The sequence below is a fragment of the Varanus komodoensis genome, unplaced genomic scaffold (assembly GCF_004798865.1).
Source record: "Varanus komodoensis strain SLA01 unplaced genomic scaffold, ASM479886v1 scaffold716, whole genome shotgun sequence".
Lineage (NCBI taxonomy): Eukaryota > Metazoa > Chordata > Lepidosauria > Squamata > Varanidae > Varanus > Varanus komodoensis.
This window is the reverse complement of record NW_025336369.1, coordinates 5,950-21,461: the sequence shown is the minus strand read 5'-3', so window position 1 is coordinate 21,461 and position 15,512 is coordinate 5,950. Positions and strand designations below refer to the sequence as shown.

The following is a 15,512-nucleotide window of genomic DNA, read 5'->3' as shown; positions in this document are numbered from 1 at the left end:
GGTGTGAGATATGACAGGAGTGCGAGACCAGAGGGAAGAGGAAGAGTGGAGAGGGATGGGGAAGAGGAGGGGGACCCTCGGGGCAGAGCAAGGGGTGGGGAATGGGGCGGGGAGTCATTCTTCTCCCTCTCCCACAACAGGGTCTTCCCATGAAGCTGATGGGGGCAGTTGTGGGGCTGTGGGGAGCTGGTGTGAAGTGAGGGGGCTTGATCTGCCCTTGTAGAAGGAGGGGGCACCAGAAACTGCTGGGCACCCAAAGCGGGAGCAGAAGAGAAAGGCCCCTCTCTCCCCATCCCCAATTCCCATGTTTTCAGATTAATGCAAGTGCAATATAAATGGAGCTGGGAATACTAGCAACACAGTCCCTGGAGTGCCTTGCGGATGACCTGGTTGAGGAGGAGGTGGAGGTGGGACTTTTGGCTGGCCAATTCCCAGCACTGCAAGGAAGGGTGATGTCCTCTTTTTGGGGCACTGCGATTACCCGGATATCTGCCCAAAAGAATTTCTGCCAAGCAGCCCCTCACGAGGGTCCCAAGCAGTGCTGCTCATCACTCTGCCCTCCAGAAAGGGGGCTCTCCGGGGCTTGAGACTAACCAGTAGGGAAGACTAGTGGGCAAAGTGGCTGCTATGGGAACTCTGGGGGAAGTGACTGCGCCATATTCCAGCCCATGATTAAAAGGGAAGCATTGTCAAGTGAAGCTGGACACGCACCCTGGACTTCAGGAAAGGCGATTTAAATACACACAGAATGGTGATAAGTGACTTCCCACGGCAGGTGACTCTACTGGGGAAAGGAGTCCGAGATGGGTGGGAAACAGAAAAGGAAATTCGAAAGGCACAATCACAAGCAATTCTGAAAAAAAAGTGCGTGGAAGACAAAAGTTTCAATGTATGGCGTTGAAAGTTGGACCATAAGGAAGGCTGAGCGCCGAAGTACTGAGTCTTTTGAATTGTGGTGCTGGCAGAGACTCCGGCAATTCCCTTGGGCCGCATGGCGATCAAAGAAGTCAGTCCTGGAGGAGATCAACCCTGACTGCTCTCTAGAAGGCCAGATGCTGAAGATGAAACTCAAATACTTTGGCCACCTAATGAGAAGGACGGACTCCCTGGAGAAGAGCCTGATGCTGGGAACAATTGATGGCGAAAGAAGGGGACAGCAGAGGAGGAGGTGTCTGGATGGAGTCACTGAAGCAGTTGGGGTGAGCTTGGGTGGAGTCCGGGGATGGTGGAGGACAGGAAGGCCTGGAGGAGTGTTGTCCATGGGGTTGCGCTGCGTCTGACACGACCTCAAGACTTGCAACAGCAAAAGAAGACAAATGAAGAAGCCCCCATGGGCTTAAGCATTTTCTGAAAACAAAAAGGGACGTGCACAGGAACCGGAAGGAAGGTGGAATCATGGAGGAGAGGAAGGGCCTGGGCACTGGGGAACAACATCCTGATCTTCAAGAGAGGAAAGGAGATGAGCCTGCGGAATTCAGCCCAGTCAGTCCAAGTCATTCTGTGGGGAATTCTGGAGCAGGTCCTAAAGCGGACAGGCTGCAAACTCCCCGAAAGCAATGCGGTAAAAACGTTTCCAAATTCTTCCACACAGGCAGGTTTCAGGGAGGGCCCTCTTCCACCGATAACTATGTAGTCCTACAATCTCTCTTGGAAAAATACTTCTCATACAAAACTTCTTTGCCCTGTGTGGCCTTTGCAGATCTCGAGGCAGCTTTGATTCCACAAGGAGCGTTAAACTGCAGAAGAAGGTGGAGGCTCCACCGCTGACCTGCGCCTGCTCCAACTCGCTCAGGCCTGAGCGGAGACACTTCCCTTCTGGCAAGACACACTGCCCAAGGCTGTCTTCCGAGCGCTGCTCCAATGCAAGCAGGGGGCGAATGAAGCCGCATCCTGGCCCCGCTTACCTTTAACTTCTGCATCAGTTCAGTGGTAGAGGAGTTAAACCACATCAATTTTCACCTTGTGCAAAACTCAATTTTCTGTGCACAAATTGCAAGTTGCACAGACCTATTTTAGTATATCCAGAGGATGCAGCTCTGACCTCAAGGACTCAGACTGGGCCCAGAAGAGCCTTGTGGAAGGCGAGCACCTCCTGCGAGCAAGGAGACCTCAGACTGAACTGTGAAAAAGAAAATTCAGGGACTTTGCAGAAAGAGCAACAGTCCACTTAGGGATGATAAGCTAGTGTAATGTTGAGAAGGTTTCCGCATTCAAATATTTTGGTTCTGCTTTTCACACAAATGGCTCCAGGAAGGTCTGTGGAGAATTCGAGGCTTTAAATGCCCGGAGGAGCTCTCCAGCAGTAGCACAATTCATGGGACGGAACGGCGGGCGCTTGGTCCATTTAGCCCTTCAAACACCCCATGCCGAAGTGTCAGCTCCGTCATTGCATGGCTCTCAACTGGGGCCCTTCCCCTGTTTGAGAACATGCACAATCAACATTTCTGGGGCGCTCCTGGAAGCCACCAGGGATGTCTCCAGTGGAAGGAAAAATGGGAGCCTTGCCAGACCGACCGTGAGGCTGGGGCATGTCCTCTGTCCTTGAGCACTGGGTCCGAGTGTCCACTTTTCCAAAGGGTCTCACCTCACTAATTTGCAAAATGGATTTAACTTGGATGCTGCCAACTGGGCAGAAAGGAGCTTCTCTGCGCCTCTGCTGGAGGACTCTTTCACGTGTGTGTTTGAGCAGGCACCGGGAATCATCTGGTGGTACTCAGCAGGGACTGAGGGCCAGGCTGAGCACAGCATCGTCTCCGAATTTGACCTTGGGGGTGTCGACAGATGCCTCCTGGCCCTTGCCCTTGCCCTGTTCATCTGGAACGACATGAGCAGAGAGAGCCAGGAGCTGGGCCCGTCTTGAGGGCCTTCCCTCGGCTGTTTTGGGGGATGGCATGAAAGTAATAAAACAATGCGCACTAATAAAATGGAAAAGGATTAAGCCTACAGTTGATTCAATAAATGCAGTTTTGGATGCAAGGGAATATTCCTGAAAGGGCATAGAGTGAAAGCTAGAAGTAAAGCGGAATGAAATGAAGGTATAAAACCTGTAGAGCTACGGTCCCGGTGACAGGATGCACGAGTTGTATATGGGGGTGGTGTCTGTATATTGCGGTATTTCCTTTCACTTTTATAATGTATTGGATATTTTCATGGTTTTGTAACAGCTTAGTATTAATAACAGATTACTTAACTAGTATTGACAGCCAGTGTAGTGTAGTGGTGAAAAGCGTGGGACTGGGACTCAGGTGATCAGGGATAGAGTCCCCTCTCAGCCATGGAGCCAACAGGGTGACTCTGGGCCAGTCACAGACTCTCAGCCCAACCTACCTCACAGGGTTGTTGTTGAGGGGATAAGATGGAGGAGGAGGAGGATGTAAGCCTCCTTGCCCTTTGTAGGAAAAAGGCAGGATACTAATCCAAAAATAAATAAATGAATGAATAAAATAAGGAGATAGATAAGTAAATATCAATAAGGGCTTATGGCAGGGAGGCCTATCTCAGATGCCATAACATGGAGAGTTAATTATTTCGAATGAGTCAAAACTGAGTAAATTTAAGATGGAGATTCTCTTTCTTGATGACCTAAAGTGACCGATCATATGGAATAGAAATACATATTTAAATTAACAAAGTTGATTTAAGCAAGATGCTTAACACACTCACACAAAAAATTAGATGGAGGTGTGTATTCAGTAGTAAGGATTAATGGTATCGATTCTGAAAAGTTCGGGAAAGGCAATTAGTTCTCACCATTGATATTCGACTTTCCCATAGAACCACTGGCAGCTGCACTCAGAGGAAAGGCTAATAGGAATAAACCCCAAGCGACAGAACAGTAATTTTTATGCAGATGGGCTTCTCTGTCTTAGAAACCCAATTAGGACATTAGAGCATCTAAAACAATTATTTGAAACATTCAAGGGTTACAGAGATGAAAATTAATTATGAAAACTATCAATCATTGTGTATGCATAGTTCCCTAGAAGGATAAAAAGATATTCAAAGGAAGTCTAATTTTGACTTCGTTACGTTATAGAAATTCTAAGGCTACATTAAATTGTATAAAGTGACAAATATGGAGATGGTGCAGGTTCAATTTATGTATGTGAGGCATGCTTGAAATCCTATGTCCATATATCACCAAAATGCTTCCTGTTGTTTCCAAATATTCCTTTGAATTCAGGTGTTATGTTAATAAAAATTTGCCCGCAAAATGGAAAAGTTGATAGCTGAGAATAATGAAGGGGACGGGCAGACCCAAATTTAATAAAATACTCTGCACCCTCGTCAGATGGGTCAGGCTGCTGGACTTGGAGAAATCAGCGGAGCCCTTGGAGGGTCCCAGAACCAGGGGTCGCAGGGGGCTCGCTTCTTGACTCTCTTGTCCAGCATTTTCCAGACAGAGGATTTCAAGGGATCCTGCTTCCTTTCAGAGAATTCGTCCAGAAAGGGGGCGAGATCAAAGATCCTCCAGCCCCACCAATATCCTGCATGCCCCTTTTAGGTCCCCAAAATCCACCTGCCGGGGGGACACGCACGGCGCGGAGGGGGAAATGGGGGGGCCGTGCTCCTCCAGGACCCACTCACCACGCCGCCCGTGTGCCAAGGTGCCCAGGATTCCAGCATGGCGGCAGCCTGGGGGAGAGTTGAGGCAGGATTAGGGGGAAGGGTCCCCACCCCCTAAGGCACTCACCTCTCCTGCCCACTATGCTCCCGGCCGCAGCCACGCCATAGTTGTACCGGCAGAAGGTGTCCACCTTGTTCTGCCAGAACTCCAGCTCCTCCTTCTGGCTGTTCCAGAGCTGCACGTCAGGCTCCCCCAGCGGTGTAAGGGCATCATACCGGCCCCGGGCGCTGTCGTAGCGCGCAATCTCTGCCCGGTCGTAGATGAACCTGTACAGGAAGCGCACCTGCTCCCGCCCCGTCACGTTGGAGAAGCGGCACTCGGACTTATCCTGGTGCAGGAACCGGCGCGGGGCTGTGGGGGGAGGAGGGACCCTGCCGGGCCCCGTTAACGAGCAGCACAGAGGGCCAACCGCCCTGCAGGACGGCGTCTGTGCCCACCTCCCTGGACCCGCTGCCACTCGGAGGGCAGCACCAGCTCCAGCAGCCACGGGACCCCGTCCACCATGCACAGCCTCCCCCTGCAGTCTGCCCCGAACAGGAGGGGCAGCGGCTGGCCCTGAGTCACCCAAGGAACTCTGTGCTCAAGAAAGAATGGGAACCTGGTTCGCGAGAATCCCAGCCTGGCGCTGTAACCACTGCAGCACATAGCCTCCCCAAAAGGGCAGCCCACGAAGCTGATCGGAGATTCAGGACAGATGAAAGGAGGGAGATAACCTGAGGGATTCACCTCCCCAAGAGGCACAGGAGGCATGGAAAGGGGGTTGGACAAATTCTTGCAGTAGCAGAAGGCTATCCCAAGCTGCTAGTCCTCATGGCTCCATGCTATCCCCCACTGCTCCAGGAGCGCCAGCTGCCAGGGAACATGGGTGCTGTTGCTCTCATGCACTGCTTGTTGGTTTCCCAGTTTAGGAGACCTGGGCTCCATGTCTCAATTAACTCTCCCCTCCGCCCCCTGCTGAGCCAACATCTTTGTTCTTCTCTTCATGCCATTCCGCCACCCTTCCCAATGGGCTTTCCTCTGAATCTCTTGGCCTGTAACTCCCACCATGTTCTGCCATGCAGACATTCAACAGGTCAAGATTCCCCCTCACTGCTGAATATCTTGCATCCCAGTTGAACTTCTGCCTGACATCAGGGAAGTTGGAAGAGTTCTTGCCAATGGCCTTTTGGAGGATGTGAGCATGGAGCAAAGATTCCTCCAGAGGGGCTGCAGGGGAAGAAGGGCAGGGGCAGCTTCTCCCCACTCTCACCCCCCCATCTCTGCATCCACTGGCTTCTCCGGGGGGGGGGGCTCGTCCCCCTTCAGCAGGAGCAGCTTGTCTAGCACTGGAGGAGGGACACTTGCCCTGTTGAACCTCCGCCTACACTGCAGCTGCAGAGAGTATCAAGCACCCAAAAGCTCTCCCCCCCGCATCCGTTCCTTCCCTCCAAAGCATCCGGGGAGCAGCGAATTCAGCTCCTGCCAAAGGACCCCACGCCCTGGTGGGAGGCCACCTCACCAAGTCCCTGAGCAAGGATGGAATGGGGGGGTCCCACCTCTGCTTTCCACCGAGTCCTCCCCCCTCCCCAAAGCTCTCTTGCCACTTTCCCCCCACCAGGGACCCACAGTTTCATCCTCAGGGCAAAGGAGGGGAAGCAGAAGGAGGCGAGGACGACAAGGGAGAGGCGCAGGGACGCCGCGAAAGGCGCCGCAGCCTGGAATTCAGGGCTGCCACGGACAGGCCATCCTGGGGGCTTAGTTCAGGGGTCACCAGAGGTCAGAGACACCCAGACAGCCCATATTTTCGGGGAGGACAGAGAGGGTCCCTCCCTCCCTCCCCCTCCAAGCAGCCCCCTCCTCACCTGAGGGCCCCTGCCTCCCTCCCCCTCCGGGGACCAGGGGTGGCCCCAGCAGAAGCACCAGCATCACTGGAAGGATCCAGCCAGTGCCCATGGCTGCTGCTGCCCCACAAGTGGACGAGGGGAAATGCTGCCTCACCCCAGAAGTGAAACTTTTTCTTCTATAAAGGGGGGGAAGGGGGAAAAGTCCATTGGAGGGTGCCGAAAAGCACCAATGAGAATTTTCCCAGTTGCAGCATCATCAGTCTCCGGGCAGAGGGAGCCCATGAGTGTCCCTACGAAGGAGATTGGTTTTGGCTGCGAAGGAGACAGCGCAGCCTCCGTTTTTACGGGGTGGATGAATTAAGCCCCCCCCCCAAGTTCCCCCTCTTGCCAGGCTGGCTAGGATGCAAGTTGTGGAGGGGGGAGCTGGAGACCCTTTTGGGCAGGGAGGGGCCACCGTCAGCCTGTTGATCGAAAAGGTCAGGTGTGGGACCCCATGACCTGGAAGGGGTCTTTGGGTCCGTGTCCCCATCTCAGCTCCGGGGTGTCTTCCAGGGACCTGACACATTTGGGATGGATCCAGACCCTCTTTCACCAAGAGGGCCGGACCATGGGGCCGGGATAACACAGAAAGGGAAGCCACGGCTGTTCCTGCCACAGGAAGGGCTCCTGAGCTGGCTGATCTGTGGCCTCGTCTTACTTCTCTTCGCGTTCCCTTTCCCAGGAAATGAGGGAGGAACGAGGGCGTGTGCTGCGGATTCTGTGTTTTGCCAGGGCTTCTCCCGTCAACTCAACAGGATTTCATGTGATGAGCATGAAGCCCCGTTGGTGCTGCCAAGGGCCTGCAGCCACTGACCTTTTCTCTCTGTTGCCCCGATGCCTGGACTTCAGCCCTGCCTGGCTGCCCAGTGGATCCCGCATCCCTCCTGCCCTGCCCTGCCCTCTTCTGCCAGAGACACAGGGCCCCCTGGCGGGAAGCCTGACTCCTCAGCCAGTGCCCAGGCAGGGGGCAACATGGTTCTGCTTGCCTTGTGAAGCTGGGACACTGTGCATGGCCCGAGCCCACGCCCGTGGCCTGCCAGTACGTCTCAAGTTACCAGTCAGCGGGGGCATGCTCGGATTTCGCACGGAGATGGATTTCGTTACGGCCCTCGGCAGATGAACTGGCTTGAGCCCCGGCATCCTCTCCAGAGGGTGGGTGCTGCATGGGTGAGGGTCCCAAGGTGTCCAGGCCCTTCCCCTGCACCCACCCTGAGCCTTGGCTGCCTGCTGAATCCCTCCCGGTCCACTGGGAGGAGGGACAGAAAGGGGGTCCCACTTCCCTGGCCTCTCTTCTCTTCTCTTCCACCCTCCCCCATCCCCCTCCTCACCTGGGGGCTACTGCCTCCCTCCCACTCTGGGGACCAGGGGCAGACCAAGCAGAAGTGTCGATGGGGGAATCCACACAGGACCCAAGGCTGCTGTGGCCCCACAAGCGGAGGAAGAAGAAGGCAGTTTCAACCCCAAAAGGGAAGCTTTGGGGCCACCTCTTTAGCCCTGGAGAGGAGGGGAGGGGAGGGGAGGGGAGGGGAGGGGAGGGGAGGAGGCTTACAGAAATGACAGGAAAGAATTCGCCTCTGCGGCATCGTCCCTCTCCGGGCACAAGCCCCTCTCCTCCCGCAAAGGAGGGTTTTGGCTGCACAAGGCAGCAGGGGAAGTGCTGCAGGGTTGTGGGAGAGGAGGGTGCCCTCCTTGGGGCCTGGGCAGCCTCTGTCAGCCTCCGGAGCACTCCTGCTCCCCCCCCCAAAGCTCTTCTGTCCTTTTGAGAATGGGAGGGGCCCAGCCAGACTTTTGGTTGAAGAATTAAGATCTGACACGTCCAGCACCCCATGACCTGGCAGTGGGACCTTTGGGGGATTGACGGCTGGCCGGGGGGTCCGTGTCTCCTCTACCTTAGTTGACTCCTCCTCCTGTGGGGCTGCTCCCCAGGCTGCCTCCTCAGTGGGTCTTCCTGGGATGGATCCAGACCCTCTTTCACCAAGGGGGCCGGACTCTGGGGCCGGGTTCACACACAAGGGAAGCCACGGAGGTCCCGCCACAGGATGGGCTCTTGAGGGGCTGATCCGGGGCCTCGGCCTGCCACTCAGGATGGTCGCTTTCCCAGGAACCGGGGAGGAGGGAGGGCGTGTGGTTTGGCCTCCAGGCTTCGCCAGGGCTGCAACGGTCACCTGAACCAGGAAACATGCTTTTCGTGGGGCTGCCATGGATTCCGGTAGAAGGAGCTGCAATTGCAGGAGCCTCTCCATTCATGCAGCCTCTATATGCTGTCCAATCAGAAAGAGGCTGTCAAGGGAGGCAGGAGCAGTGCACCCTGGGAGTGAACTTCAGCTGTAGTGGCTCATGGGATGCGTGCCACCAGCACTGGGGAGGCCTCACCTGGGGCTCTGCGGCCTGCTTTGGACACCAGAGTTGATGAGGGATGCAGACGAGCTGGGCAGGGGCAGGAGGGGCACCAAGGAAGATCCGGAGCTTGCAATGGAGCCCTGCAAGGAAGGACAGGCAGAGCCAGGCATGCTTAGCCTGGAGGAGAGAAGGTGCAAGAGATGAAGGCCGGCAGGACACGGAAGAAGAGACTGCAGGTTCAGGAAGGCAGGAAAAACGTGAGCAGACTCTCTTGCGTGCCCTTCCAGGCTTTCCTGCAGCATCTTTGACAAAGCCCCTGACCACCTGCCCTTTCCTGCCCCTGCTCAGGGTGGAAACGCTTTTACTCCCATTTTGCATTTCACATGTGGTGCTTTAATTGGTGCAAGGGTCCATACTGAAGGGCTGCAGCCCCTTTGGGACAAACAAACACAGGGCAAAGCAGATCCGGTCCCCCGGGGAAAAGGAAGGCTTGGTGCCCCCTGCCCTCCCCATTGGCAGCCCTGTCCCATGCCCCGTGTCCGGTCACCCAAGGCACCTGCAGCCACCACCTTGCCTCCCGCCTGCTCCTTTGCTGGCGATGGTAGACTGCCAAGGACGGATCCAGCCTCCGCATGAGCTTCCCGCTGCCAGAGAATGGCGGCCCAAAGCCAAGCTGGGCCAGGGCTCCTGAGCGTCAAGCCTCCTGATTTGAACTTGGACAGAGGGGCACACACGCTCCGCACCCTGAGTTTTGATGCCTTCAAGGGGGAGTTGCGTGTTGCCCGGACCACATGATCCCCTTCTGGCACCACCAGGGGCCACTCATGTGCCACACAGCAAAAAATCAGAGTTTGGAAGGAAGGAAATGCTTCCAGGGGAGCCACTGCCAGTCCTGGAACTCTGACCTGAGTGCCCATGGGATGTGGCATGTCCGTCCCACTGGCCCAAGGTGCATTCTTGGACCCCACACCACCCGAGGGAGTTGGGGGGACTCTGGCAACGGCCCCAAGGGGGGACAAGCCAGCACGATGTCCCTGCCAGAGCTCGGCTCTGGTACCCCCTGCAATAAAGGGGACATTTGAGTGACATGTTTTGCCCCTGCTGATCAGCATCTCCCCCTTTGGTCTTGTGTAGGGGGTGAAGATTACTTGGGGCAGGCTTGATGACCTCTGCAGCCCCATTGCCCTCCCAAGGGGAACCCCACTCCAGGGCTCAGATGAAAAGAAAGCATGGGGCAATGGCAGTCCTCACAGCTTCATACTCTCCAGGAAGGGATGCACTTCCCACACCATTACTTAGGCCACCCCATTTCTCCAAAAGGATATATGGGCCCCCAGATGCAGTGGGGGGAGGACCCATGGGGCAAAGCTGCAAAGGACACAGAGAGCAGCCATCGCACAGCGCCAGACCTGACTCCATCCACCCACCTCCAGCACGGACCAGCAGCCTCTGTGCTGGTTCAGACTTGCCGGGCAGGACCAAAGAGGCTGCCAGGGTTAGAACCCAGGACGTGCAGTATGCGAAAGGGGGATCTACCACTGTGGTACAGCCCTCCTCCAAACAGAATATCGTTCTTGTTTTCATGTCATCAAACCACATTTTCAGATTTTTCACCATTCCAGCAAGAAGGGGATTTATTATTCCTCCACTGACTGAAAGCAAAGCCAGCCTGCAAGTGTGAGTGAAGCGTTCAGAATTCCAAGCCCCAGAATTGCAGCTGCTCTGGGGAAAGTGGAAGCTGGCCGGGACAGACCCATTGCTGTCCCCATAAGGGGGGGCAGCTGTGCAGGTGAGGAGGGAATGTGGCCTCTCTTGGCCCTTAATCACTAACCTGGGACTCCTCAGGATGAGGCCCAACCGAGCCAATAAGTCTGGCCCTTGAGCCAAAGTCCACGGAATATAGGCAATCGTGTTCTGGGTGCCTGGCAGAATGAGTCCCATCCATCACCCCCTGCCCAAAGAAGCAAAAGCAGGCAGAAAATCAGGGAATGTCCAGCTGGTCCTTGCAGGAGCGTCTTCAGCTGCGCTTCTCCTCCTCTTGCCGATCTGCAGCTTCCAGCCCCTTCGCGTCTCCCAAGGACAGCACAGAAAAGCTGAGCTCCAGCAGGAAGTATTAGGGTGTCTTCCGGTTTGCCTGCGTCTTGGAGGACTAGCCGATGAGCACTGAGGAGAAAGGGTGTGAAAGAAGACAGGGAAATTGCAGGGGGGAATGGAAATGGGAAAATGAAAACCCAGGATGGGAAAGGGCCCGAGGGAAAGAGGGTGGGGGCTGCTGACTCCTTCAGGGGCTCCTACACACAGGCCCCTCCACTTGCAGCCCCACAAGAACACCCCCAACCCATGCTGATGGCCCCCCACGACGGCTTGCCCTCCAGCTAGGGGGCTACTGCCAAAGTGGAGCGGAAGCTGCCCACTCAAACCCCAACGCTGTGATCTTCTCCTGCCCCCCAAAGCCACCCCATTTCCACAGACAGACCCTAAGGGAGGCCCACAAAGAATATCTCTGAAGGTCTCAGCCTGTGCATTGAGGGCTCAATTTGGGGGGTGCGACAGGAGAAGAGCAGAAGCAAGAAGGGCGGAGAAGGCCAGTCCCTGCTGGGGAAACGTCTGGCTGCCCTTCTCTCCTGTGTCTGAGCACTGCAAAAAAGCTCTGTCACTGGCCATTGTGTTTCCATTTCAGACTCTTTTCCCCCGATGGCAGCCCAACCCTGAAAATGAAATATCTCTGCAAAAAGTGCCCCAATTTATCGGGGGGGGGGGCCTTCAGACTTGCACCCCCACTCTGTACAAGCATCTGGGGAAAGGCAGGATGGAAAAGTGGACCAGTGACTGGGAAGGAGGCAGGGAGAGGCTTTACCTGGAGGCTGCTGGATGGCAGATGCTGGAGACAGAGAGAGAAGATGAAAGAGACTTTAGTGCATGGCCGGAGGAGCTCATTCCTCAGCACCGCAGGGACACCCTCCCCTCCTGCACCCAGAAAGGCTCCTGAAACCAAAAAGCTGCCATAGTCTTTCCTTGGCTCAGTCCAAATCCCATATTTGTGCAAAACAGAAACTGCCTTCCCAGGAAAGCTGCTGTACTGAGACGGCCACTGATTTGGAGGGGGGATTTCTAGCCAATTCGCTCTCGATGGACTCCTGCTCTTCGGGGAGACAGGAGGGCAGTGCAGCTGGAGACCCCCCTCCTGTGTCCTCGATGCCCCCAGGATCCTGCTTCAGATGTGGGGAGGGCCCAACTTCTGGAGTGAAGAGTCCCTCCACCTTCACAGATAGGATCCAAACTGAATCCAAGCAGCAGCTCTGAGGGGGCTGGACATGCATCTCGTTCCCAGGGCCTGCCCACCAAGGTGCCCTTCAGGGCCCCCGTACCTTTCTTGCTCCTCAGGTAGAGGGAGAGCCCCAAGGCCCGGTAGACCACACCCAGCAGGGACCCCACGACCCCCATCCACACTTTGCTCCTGGCCGACTCGGAAGTCCGTGGCTCTGGAGAGAGTTGGGTCTCACGTGGGAGCAGGATCAGGGCCAGGCTCAGTCTTTCATCCCCAGGGACTTACCAGGGGCAAAGTCCATGCGCAGCAGATTGGGATGGGGATTTTCCGGGCCCACAGCTGATATCTAGGGCACTGGTTCTGTCTGTGAGGTCTGCATGGCTGCGCTTCAGTCCCTCATGGGCAGGGCAGCCCCAGACAGGAGTACTGTGAGGAGGTAAGTGTGGGGCTGGACGCAGCTCCAGAGGGAACAAAAAGGGGGAGGTGGGGCTGACAACATCCCTTCCCAGGGGGAGACATTCAGCCACATCCCAATCTCCCTCTAACGAGGCCACCCTTCCCAACACACCTTAGGCCCCTCCTTTCCTTCCCCCAATCCACCCACAGACCCACCTAGTGCACAGGAGTGCCCCACAGAGGGAAGGGGGAGGAGGGCCGTACCCCACTGCACGGTGATGGGCGTCTGCAGGCTGGCGTGCGCCACCTGGCAGGCGTAGACGTCTCCACGCTGGGGGGTGTCCTCCAGCATCACCTGGGTCTGGTACATCCAGTCCCCGATGTGCAGATCCTCCCCATAGAAGACCCCCTCCGTCGCCCATAGCCCGTTCTTCAGCCAGCGGACCTCGATCTCCCGGGGGTAGAAGCTGGCCGCGGTGCAGAGCAGCAGGGTGCGGGGGGAGAGGGGGTTGTCCTTGGTGGGGGAGATGGTGACCGCGGGCTGGACTGGGGGAGAGGAGGGGGAGGTATGTGACATGAGAGGAGTGCGAGTGGGGAGGGAAGAGGAAGAGTGGAGAGGGATGGGGAAGAGGAGGGGGACCCCCAGGGCAGAGCAAGGGGTGGGGAATGGGGGGGGGAGTCATTCTTCTCCCTCTCCCATAACAGCGCCTTCCCATGAAGCTGATGGGGCAGTCATGGGGCTGTGGAGAAATGGTGTGAAGGGAGGGAGCTTGATCTGCCCTTGTAGAGGGAGAGGGCACCAGAAACTGCTGAGCACCCAAAGTTGGAGCAGAAGAGAAAGGCCCCTCTCTCCCCACCCCCAATTCCCATGTTTTCAGAATACTACAAGTGCAATATAAATGGAGCTGGGAATACTAGCAACACAGTCCCTGGAGTGCCTTGGGGATGACCCGGTTGAAGGAGGAGGTGGAAATGGGACATTTGTCTGGCCAATTACCAGCACTTCAAGGAGGGTGAAGTCCCCTTTTTGGGGCACTTCGATTTCCCGGATATCTGCCCAAAAGAATTTCTGCCAAGCAGCCTCTCCACGAGGGTCCCAAGCAGTGCTGCTCATAACTCCGCCCTACAAAAAGCGGGGCTCCCCAGGGCTTGAGACTAACCAGCAGGGAAGACTAGGGGGCAAGGTGGCCGCTATGGGAACTCTGGGGGAAGTGACCACGCCATATTCCAGCTCATGATTAAAAGGGAAGCATTATCAAGTGTAGCCGGACATGCACCCTGGACTTCAGGAAAGGCGATTTAAATACATGCAGAACGGTAATAAGTAAAGTCCCTTGGCAAGCGACTCTACTAGGGAAAGGAGTCCGAGATGGGTGGGAATCAAAAAAGGGAAATTCTAAAGGCACAATGACAAGAAATTCTGACAAAAACGTGGGTGGAAGACAAAGTTGAAATGCATGGCTGTGAAAGTTGGACCATAAGGAAGGTTGCGCGCTGAAGAATTGAGACCTTTCACTTGTGGTGCTGGAGGAGATTTCTGCGAATCCCTTGGACTGCAAGGCAACCAAACCAGTCATTCCTGGAGGAGATCAACCCTGCCTGATCTCTAGAAGGCCAGATCCTGAACATGAAACTCAAATACTTTGGCCACCTAATGAGAAGGATGGACTCCCTGGAGAAGAGTCTAATGCTGGGAGCAATTGTGGGCAAAAGAAGTAGGACGGCAGATGAGGAGGTGGCTGGATGGAGACACGGAAGCTGTTGGCGTGAGCCGAAGTGAACTCCGGGAGATGGTGGAGGATAGGAGGGCCTGAAGGAGTGATGTCCATTGGGTTGCAGTGGGTCAGGCACGGCTTCATGACTAACATAAATATATCCACACCAATTATGGTGTTCCATAGGAACAGAGAAACAGAGTGAATCAGAGGGGCCTCCCAGGTCATGGAGATGGACCCCCGAGTCCAGCCAGAAGTGCTCATTATATGCCTACTTTGTTCATGTCCTGCCAGTGCTTGAACACCCTCACCAACGAGGTCTCTACCATGTCCGTAGAAGCCCATTCCACACCCTCGGGATCCTAACCATCAGGAAGTACTTCCTTGCATCCAGATTGAACCTGGGTTCCCTGAGCTTTTCTCCATTGGAATACGTCCTGCCCTCCTCTACAGCGAAAAAAAGTTCATGACCCTCCTCCGTGTGACCCCCTCTCCTGTCTCATCAACTCAGTAATTCTTAGAGAAGGTCAACCCTGTTTACTCTTTCGAATGCCAGATACTGAAAATGAAACTCAAATACTTTGGCCACCTAATGAGAAGGACGGACTCCCTGGAGAAGAGCCTGATGCTGGGCACAATAAATGGCAAAAGAAGAACGGCAGAGGATGAGGTGGCTGGATGGAATCACTGAAGCAGTTGGGTTTAGCTTGGGTGGACTCAAGTTGATCTTCTGCAGCTAGTGGGTCTCCATTGTGCCCACCTAACTGAGCACCATGGGGAGGTATGCAGAAGCCGTGGAGGTCTTCTCCATCTTGGCCTCTGGGGCTGATCTCCTGGGATGCATCTTTCTCCCCAAATGCTACGTCATTGTCATGAGGCCCAGTCTCAATAGCAGAGGCCATCTCATGAGAAAACATAATTTTGTCAAAAGGAGGTGGTAAGGCCTGTTGTCTCCGACAGAGGAAGGCAGGATGCGCTGCAACGGAGCAAAGCTCAGGAAACCAAGGTTCCATTTAAATGCTAGGAAGCACTTTCTGACAGTCTGGACCCCGAGGGTGTGGAATGCGCTTCCACGGGAGGTGGTGGAAGCCCCATCGGTGAGGGTGTTCAAAGATAGGCTGGACACGCACATGGTGGTCATGTCGTGAGCGGAGCCGGCTCGAACTGGGGGTCAGACTAAATGGCACGGGAGGCCCCTTCTGACTCATTCTGTTTCTATATTTCAAAAATTATAAGTCATCCAGGTATTGTGGAAGCAGATCCTTGTTTTGTTCTAACTCCTTTAACTGACAAATTAGCTAGGA

At 55.3% G+C, this 15,512-nt stretch overlaps 2 protein-coding genes across 2 annotated transcripts in view; both read right to left on the bottom strand.

Moving 5' to 3' along the window:
- Nucleotides 1–6,588, bottom strand: part of LOC123034759 (HLA class II histocompatibility antigen, DR beta 5 chain-like) — an 8,312-nt gene extending 1,724 nt beyond the window's left edge. Inside the window, exons 1-2 of the mRNA XM_044452377.1 lie at nt 6,469–6,588; nt 4,694–4,978 (exon numbers count right to left, since the gene is read on the bottom strand). Of these exons, the coding sequence (XP_044308312.1) occupies nt 4,694–4,978; nt 6,469–6,559 (376 nt within the window). The 5' untranslated portion in view covers nt 6,560–6,588. The remainder of the gene's footprint in view (nt 1–4,693; nt 4,979–6,468) is intronic.
- Nucleotides 6,589–10,384: 3,796 nt separating this feature from the next.
- Nucleotides 10,385–15,512, bottom strand: part of LOC123034760 (H-2 class II histocompatibility antigen, E-S beta chain-like) — a 9,076-nt gene continuing 3,948 nt past the window's right edge. Inside the window, exons 3-6 of the mRNA XM_044452378.1 lie at nt 12,758–13,039; nt 12,198–12,311; nt 11,687–11,710; nt 10,385–10,992 (exon numbers count right to left, since the gene is read on the bottom strand). Coding sequence (XP_044308313.1) covers nt 10,979–10,992; nt 11,687–11,710; nt 12,198–12,311; nt 12,758–13,039 — 434 coding nt within the window. The 3' untranslated portion in view covers nt 10,385–10,978. The remainder of the gene's footprint in view (nt 10,993–11,686; nt 11,711–12,197; nt 12,312–12,757; nt 13,040–15,512) is intronic.